Source organism: Psammomys obesus, unplaced genomic scaffold, assembly GCF_907164565.1.
Source record: "Psammomys obesus unplaced genomic scaffold, mPsaObe1.curated_primary_1811, whole genome shotgun sequence".
Lineage (NCBI taxonomy): Eukaryota > Metazoa > Chordata > Mammalia > Rodentia > Muridae > Psammomys > Psammomys obesus.
In genome coordinates, this window is record NW_026590699.1 from 7049342 (window position 1) to 7057986 (window position 8645).

At 49.3% G+C, this 8645-nt stretch overlaps 1 protein-coding gene across 2 annotated transcripts in view; it reads left to right on the forward strand.

Moving 5' to 3' along the window:
• The window catches only part of Cars2 (cysteinyl-tRNA synthetase 2, mitochondrial), a 29020-nt gene that overhangs the window by 2363 nt on the left and 18012 nt on the right, over positions 1–8645 (forward strand). For both annotated transcript variants that reach the window (XM_055608393.1, XM_055608394.1), the window contains exons 3-5: positions 509–626; positions 4334–4405; positions 4919–5024. In XM_055608393.1, coding sequence (XP_055464368.1) covers positions 509–626; positions 4334–4405; positions 4919–5024 — 296 coding nt within the window. The remainder of the gene's footprint in view (positions 1–508; positions 627–4333; positions 4406–4918; positions 5025–8645) is intronic.

The following is an 8645-nucleotide window of genomic DNA, read 5'->3' on the forward strand; positions in this document are numbered from 1 at the left end:
ACACACACACACACACACACACACACACACACACACACACACACACAGTAATTATAATAAAAACACAGCTGGGGGCTGGAAAGTTTCCTAAGTGCTCAAGAGTCTTGTTTGTAGAGGACCTAGGTTCAGTTCCCGGCACCCACATGATGGCTCACAACCATCTGTATCTCTAGTTTTGGAGGCTCTGACACCCTCTTTTGACTTCTTTGGTACATAGTGCAAACTCAGGCTAAAAATGTACATGAAATAAAACAAGTTAATCAAAAATAAAATAATTTTTAAGAGACGGACAGTGGTGGTGTACACTTTTAATCACAGCACTCGGGAGGTAGAAGCAGGTGGATCTCTCTGAGTTCAAGGCCAGCCTGGTCTACAGAGCAAGTTCCAGGACAGACAGGGGCTACACAGAGAAACCCTATATCGAAAACCAAAACAAACAACATTAAATCAAAAATAAAGTGATACTGATTTTGTGTGTTGAAGACAATCCAATAATTTTTTTTCCCAGCTCATATGTTAGATTTGATATCATCCGAAGGATCCTGACCAAAGTGTTTGGATGCAATGTGATCATGGCAATGAGCATTACCGATGTGGATGACAAAATAATCAAAAGGGCTAATGAGGTAAGCATGGCAGCCTTGTCTTGATTGGTGGCTGAGTCGCAGTTCTTTGCTGGTTATGTTTTCATGTATTTCTAACGCATGTGTCCCAGAGAGAGAATCTCTAAAATACAAAACAAAATGGTGGCTAGTGATAGCTTTGTTTTTCCCAGTAAAGGAAGTTGAGTCAGTGGAGCTGTGGAGAAGCATCCCTCTCCATTGGTGTTATTGTTCAGTGACCTCTGTTCCTATCCCTCTCCTTTGGTGAGGGGGTGAACCAGAGCCTGGAGATGGTGTGGACCTTGGAGTGGCTGCAGGCCCAGGCTTCTGACTCCAGCTCTTTGTAAGCAGGGCCTTCCAGTGGTGTGTGTGGGTAGCCTTCACCTGAGGTGTCCACACTGCACAGGTTGAAGACCTGCTTAGGCCTGGTGCCATGCCAGCTCTGAAGACTTGGTAGACAAGGTGGTTATTTCAGGTAACAAGCATGGGGTCAGGGCCTCTCTGGGTTCTCCAGGTGACGGGGTACTGTGCCCTGAATGCCAGGCTCACCAGAGGGCTTCCTGGGTCGCTGAGTAAGGAGTTGTTTTCTAAAATGATTGCTCTTTGCCCAGCATGCTGTCTGTGTCTGGCAGTTGCCCTCTGTAGCATGGGGTTTCCTTTCTTGATGCTCCATGGGGTTTATTTTTGTTTTTTGTTGTTTTGTTTTTTTCCTCCCTTTTTTTTTTTTTTTTTTCAAGACAGGGTTTCTCTGTGTAGCCCTGGCTGTCTTGGAATTCACTCTGTAGACCAGGCTGTCCTTGAACTCACAGAGATCTGCCTGCCTTTGCCCTCCAAGTGCTGGGATTACAGGTGTCATTATCACCTGGCAATAACTTTTTGTTTATATGTGTGTGTGTACATGTAAATACATATATGCGTATCTGTATGTATGAGTGTGTGTATGTATATGTGTGTATGTTTGCTTTCTCTGGGCTGGATGTAGCCATTATTGTTATGAGCAAGAGCATTTGTGATCACCTTGGCATGGGACTCCGGCAAGATCATTCCTACTAACACTCTCTCCTGTAAGAGAAGGGAGGCCCTCACGGGTCATGAGATGGTCAATGGTCAGGAGGCCCTCATGACTCGTGAGATGGTCGGGAGGCCGCTCAGCCTGGCATCATTGATTGGAGCAGCGTTCTTGTTGGAGCATCTGGAAGGAGGCCATGCAGGGACTTCCCTGTTGCCTGATGGCCTTTGAGTCAGGCACGCTTGCGTTACTCTTACTGTGGACGTGGATGGAATCTTTCCTTTGGTCCACATGTGCTCTGTTTCCTCCATCTTCCCAGTAAAAGTCACATGACACACTCTTTCCTTCTGTGTGCATGCTTGTGTGCATGCGTGTGTGCGTGCACAGGACTAATATATTGTAGGTTGGCCAAGGAGACAGCTTGGTGGGAATAAAGTTGTCTGTGTCCTTCTGCATAGTGTCCTTTGTCCCTTCTTCCTTGCCCTCTCTTCCTGTCTCTACCTCCTGTTCTTAGGAAGCCTCTTCTGCCCTCTGTCTGAGAAAGGCTGCAGCAGTTAGAGACTTTGTATAGAACATGAATAAACAGATGAGGAACATACTACAGAGTCCAGAAATACACATAGTAGTCAATGGGATTTGTTTTCTGATAAAAGATGGCATTTCAGATCACTGGGGCTTGGGGAGGGGGATTATTGGCTAATGGTGTTAACAGTTGGGTAGCCATCTGGAGAAAATACAAACCCAAGTTAGATATAGGCTTCATAGTTAACTTAAGGCAGATCAGAGATTAAACATGAGAAGAGTGTAGCCATAGATTCCTCACAGAAATCCCAGGATGTTTCCAAACACAAATCTATTCATGTGGAAAGACTCAGAAAGAGAAAAGATTAGAAAATGTAAACCAAGTTTTCAGTGTGCTGTGAATGATCATCCTGTTAAAAAATTATAAAGAAGCTGGAGAGCTGACTCAGTGGTTAAGAGCACTGGCTGCTCTTCCTGAGGTCCTGAGTTCAATTCCCAGCAACCACATGGTGGCTCCCAAATACCTATAATGAGATCTGGTGTCCTCTTCTGGCGTGCAGGCAGAACACGGTATAAAATCAATCAGTCAATCTTAAAAAGCTGAAACTCAACAGGAATAGATGTAGATAAGCACAAGAATCCATGTACATATGTACAGTTCACAACGTGTAAAATTACTTCTTATGAATCAGGAGGAGAAAAGTCAGTAGAAAATGTGTTGGGCATCTGGACATGTGGAGATGTGTTCCTACTTACACAGACCCAGGAGAGGTAGAAATTACAGCATAAGGCATTCGGGCAGTGCGTTGACAAGGCCTGAAAGTGAGTGCTTTGCGAAGGGCGTGTGGCATGGACTCCATCTCTGCAGCAGAGACACTGACACTGCCATACTTGTCACCGCATCTTCCCAGCAGCCTAAGGGGGGACGGGGTAGCTCCCAGGCTGAGCCCAGGGCCCCAGAGTAGGAAAGCTCCTGGGCCACTCACCGTCTCCAGGATCTAAGTCAGTGTCAGTGGTTGTGGCTTCTGGATGATTGCTGAGCGGCCTCTGAGAAACCTGATAGAGATTCTTGATGCGCCAGAGGAGATGTTCTTATCTCATGAAAAAGGAAACACGTTTCATGAGGTGGGTAGGTGTGCTTGGGGCAGGCAGAGGATGGCCCCACACACAAGTAGGTCCTGTGTAAATGCTTGCTGATAAATGTAGGTAGAGTGTTGATTTTGGGACAAGGTGTGCACGAAGCCTGCCTTTTTGTTTCGTTGTGTTTGGAACAGTTTGCTATGCAGCCCTGGTTCAGTTGGAACTCACCATGTAGACCAAGCTAGCCTTGAATTCAGAGTTCTGCCTGCCTCTTCCTCTCCCATGCTGAGACAGATTATAGCATTTACCAATAATACCCACCACCTGCGAATTTAAATTTTTGTTTTAAGAATTGTTCTTTGATAATTTCATACATACGTACATACATACACATATAAGAGTACATACATGTTTCTTCCCCTTTGATGTTCTTGTTTGTTTTTATAACCATTGAGTTAGTGCTGTCTTTAGGAGCATGCCACAGGCGTGTGGAAAAATGACTTCCCCTACTCCTCAGCTGGCGTGAAGCCCCGCTTGCCCCTCCCCCATAGGTTCTGGGTTTATTGACAAGAACCCTGCTTCTAAGCCAGAACTTCTGTGTCCCCTGCTCAGCTCTTAGAGATCCATCTTTTGGGTCCCAGCCTCCTCTGGGAATCCAGCACTGAGGGTCCGTGTGCCCAGATGCCCTACTCTGGCAGCCTCCTGCAGCCAAAGAGCTCAGGGTAGCCCCAGCCCGAGGACTTCAGCACCAGTTCCCTGATTACTGTGTTATGTTACTTTCAAATACTTCTCTAAGGCTTTTTTTTCCCAACCATTTCTTCCTGCTGTGGGTAAGGCCATGGCTTAGACAAAACCTCTTGTCCTGTAGAGGCTGTTGCCTTCACAGAGGGGCAGGAGAGTGGTATGTGATAGCCGTGGCGCCATTACTCACCCACTTTTCTCTGTACCCAGAGGGCAGGGCCCATCGGCCTTTTGACTGCTGAGCTTTAGCGCAGATTTAACGCCTGAAGTGAACTCTCCCTTCTTGAGGCTGAGCTCCAGTGGGGCACGTGGCCACCATCCTGTCTGCAGGGGTGGCTGGCCCCCTGGGTGTGCTATATCCTTGTCTGACCTTTTGCAGATGAACGTGTCGCCTGCTTCTCTCGCCAGTGTTTTTGAAGAAGAATTTAAACAAGACATGGCGGCCCTGAAGGTAAGCAGTGGTTTACCCTTCTGTAAAGGGCAGCTGACCTGCGCAAACCAGAGTGAGCCATCGCTAGCACCTGAGTACAAGCCCTGTGGGGTCAAGACTGAAGGAAGGGGCACAGATCTCGCTGTGCAGGGTGTACCCTGCGATGGGTTTAGTGGGGGTGGGGGCTGGTCCCGGGGCAGCAGATGAGCTGGGCTCTTCTCCTTTGGGACTGATGGGCCCCCATGTGTGTGGGTTAGATGGGTCCCCGTGTGTGTGGATTAGATGGAGTGGCCATGTCTTTGCCAGAACGTCCCTGGTTTATCTTGCATTCCTGGCACCGAGATCTGGCTGTCTGGCTCCTTGTTCCCCTCCAGTAGTCCTGTCTGTTGAGAGTTGTTAGGGACACCATGCAGGAAAAGCCAGGGGGATTGCTGGGCCATCATGGTGCTCTTGACTCAAGATGGCTGCCTCCCCAGCTCACCGGGTCTGTGCATGGCAATCAGCTGTGGTGCTTACCTCTTGGCTTCTTTCCAGGTTCTGCCACCAACGGTGTACTTGAGAGTCACTGAGAACATCCCTCAGATAATCTCTTTCATCGAAGGCATCATGGCGCATGGCCACGCTTACTCAACAGCCAAAGGTAGCCTGAGACTTAAAACTAATCACTGGGGGACTCTGGGACGCAGGGCTGCTGTGTGGGGACACTTTGCTGACCGTGTTGATGTGGGCTCAGTGCCCAGTCTGCAACACTGTCTAGTTCGTTTTTAAAGTTTCTCTTTATGTGTGTGTGTGTGCATGTGTGTGGGTGCTGGTGGGGGCCAGAAGGAGGAGTGAGATCCCCAGGGACCGGAGTTACAGGCAGTTGTGACCTGCCCAGTGTGGGTGTGGAAACCATACTTGCGTCCTCTGCAGGAGCAGCAAGCAGTCTTAACTACTCAGCTTTCCAGCCCTCAAGTCCACTCTTTTTTCTAGACTTTATTTTATCATTTTAAATTATGTATCTCAGGATTAGGGTTAGGGTTGTGTGTGTGTGTGTGTGTGTGGTATGTGTCTGTGTGTGGTGTGTTTATGTGTTTGTGGTGTGTGTACATGTATGAGTGTGTCTTGAGCACATGAGTGCTCACAGGGGTCAGAGAAGGTTACCTGATGCCCTGAGGCAGGACTGAGAGACAGTTGTGAGCCTCCCAGTGTGGGTGCTGGGACTTCACAAGAGCTTTTGGTCCTGCAGGGGCTCTAACAACAAGCCCTCTCCAGCTCCTTAGGTCGTTGCTTCAGCTTTTTCGTACAACTGCAGAACACAGGCAAGTCAGTCCTGACCCCTGTGGAGTCCTGGCGGTAGCTGTGCAGATGCTCATTGCTGTCTTATTTCATTGTTGGTGTGTGCGTGTTTCACAGTTATGTGTGTTCGCAGGGGCCTGTGTCTGCACACACACATACGTTGGGAGGTTAGAGGCCGATGTCAGGTGTCTTTCTCTATCACTTCCACCCCATTTTATGTGTGCATGTGTGTGTTGTGTTGTGTTCACATGTACTGTAGGTGTGCTGTGTATACGTGTACTGTAAGTATGTGGAATGCTGTGAAACAATGCTGGTTTTTCAGCCTACCTAGACAGGCGGTTGGCAGCATCTGTGGAGCCACTTAACCGGATACCAGGTGTCCCCATCAGAGTTTCTATTGCTTCAGCGAAACAACACGACCAAAAAGCAAGCCGGGAGGAAGGGGTTCATTTGGCTTACATTTCCACATCACTGTTCATCATCTAAGGAAGTCAGGGCAGGAACTCGACCAGGGCAGGAACCTGGAGGCAGGAGCTGATGCAGAGGCCATGGAGGGGGCTGCTTCCTGGCTTGCTCCTCTTGGCTTGCTCAGCTGTTTCTTTTGTTTTTACTCGGTAGCTCCTCACAGCTGTGGTACAAAAGGGTTGAGGTGCTTGTCCAGGTGAAGGGCCAGGAATGGAGTCAGGTCCTGGGCACGTGCCCCCTAGAACCCAGCTCACAGGGGAGGTGATGTACCAGTGCCTGCACATGGAAAGTTTCCTGGGCTCTACTGTGGCAGATTTGGAATTTGTCTCCAGCGAAGCAGTTTGAAAAGACTGGGGTGGCATCCTAGCCTGTTCCAGTTCAGGGTAATTGTCACGGATGAAAGTGACCATGAGCCTGAGCTTCTGCTTTGGAGGACCACAGTGTTTCCTCAGCTGCTCTTCTCCAGGAGTGAGTGCTGTCTGCACATGTGTGCCTGCCTGCGTGCATACATCTGTCTTTGTTCGTCCTTTCTTCAAGAAAGTATCTCACTGTGTAGCGCTGGCTGGCTGGAACTCAGAGAACTGCTGCCTTCCACCTGCCTCTGCTGGGATTAAAGGCGTGTGCCATCATGCCTCGCCTTGTCTTGCTGCATCACTATGTGTTACTGTAAGTTAATTCAGAACATCTTATATTCAAACTGCAGCAGCTTGGGCCTTTCGACAGTTCCACAGGATTTAGCTGTATCTTGATCTTTGAACTGTTTGTGAAAACCAATCTGTTCAGCAAATTGGTAACCTCAGCAAGGCAAATGAAGGATGCTGCCTGTGTGCCAGGCAGTTTCTTTCCAGGCATTTCAGAGTATGTACATAGAAGGCAGCTCTCCTGGCCTTTTCCGTCTTCCACTCTGCATCTTGGGCTGGTTGGGCTGGGTGTAAGGGTAGGGTCTAGCTCATCAGTGGACTCTGTGTGACCAGGGCTCTAAGGGCACAGGCCAAGATGCTGCCTGGTTAGCTGGCTTTGTTTTCCAAGTCACCCTACCCTCTCCCCTCCTGCAGTAACCACTGTCTCCCTGAGAGCTTAGACCATAGTGCAGGCACCTGGGGCTGCCTGTGTCTGCCAGGCACAGAGCTGCCTTGTCTTGACGCTTTGAAGATCACTGTTCCCCGGAAGGAGAGCACAGGTCCAAATCGGTGAGCAGCTAGGCTGTAGAACGAGCAGGAAGATGAACCGTGTGCACAGGTGGGAGTGACTCCTGTAGTGTTTGCTAGTGACACTCATGGATGGAGGTCTTCAGGTGGCGGGTAGCACATCTGAGGTGCATGGCTTCGGTGAGCACAGACTAGCCGGGGAGCACAGCCCTCCTGGCGGCTGGGTGTGGACGCAGTCAGTGCGGGTGCTGGCTCCCGCTCCCAGGCATGCTTCGGCTAACTCTGCCTCAAAGTTCAGCGTGCTCTAGGCTGTCCTGGTCGAGCTTCTTTCACTGAGTCTGAAAAGGGGGGTGGTCACAGGCACCTCGCAGAACCCAGAGGTGCGCGCAGTGTGCGGCCAGTGTCGGTGTATGTAGAAGGTGCCTGGGTAGAGGTTACTGTGTGTGTGTGTGTGTGTGTGTGTGTGTGTGTGTGTGTGTGTGTGTGGTAATGTGTGTGGCTCATGCTTGTGTGGGTATACATGCATGTGTGCGCTGGCTTGTGTGAACTTGACCAAGCTCGAGTCATCAGAGAGGAAAGAGCCGCAGTGGAGGAAATGCCTCCCTGAGATCCAGCTGTTTGGCATTTTCTCAGTGAGTGATTGATGGGGGAGGCCAGCCTATTGTAGGGGCGTCATCCCTGGGCTGGTGTCCTGGGTCCTATAGGAAAGCAGTGATGGACTACAGTGTGGAAGCGTGAGCCAAATAACCCCTTCCTCCCCAACTTGCTTTTGGTCATGGTGTTTCATCACAGTAACAGAATCCCTAACTAGGACAGTGTGTGTGCGTGTGTGCGTGTGTGTAAGCAAGCCTGAGGTAGACACTGAGTGTCTTCCTTCTGACCTTATGTCTGAGACAGAATCTCTCACAGAACCTGAAGCCTTGTAGATTCAGCTAGTCTGGCTGCCCAGTGAGTTTCAAGATCTGTTTGTCTCCAGCCAGCCTTGGGCTGGGGTTACTGGCACACACTCCCATACCTGACTTGTTATGTGAGTGCTGGGGATTTGAACTCAGGTCCTCATGTTTGCACAGCAGCACTTTACTGAAGCATCTCTCCAGCCCCAAGAATAGTGTCCTTTTAAATTAGTGTGCAGCTAAAAGCTGAAGAAGTGAGCATGGGATTTTGTTTTGTTGTTGTTTGTTTGTTGTTTTGCTTTATCAAGACAGGGTTTCTCTGTATAGCCTTACTGTTTTAATGATGGGGTCTCTGTGTAGCTCGTGGTGGCTTTGAACTTGTTTTCCTGGGATTATAGGCATATCTTATAAGGCCTCTTTACTCCTTCCTTCCTTCCTTCCTTCCTTCCTTCCTTCCTTCCTTCCTTCCTTCCTTCC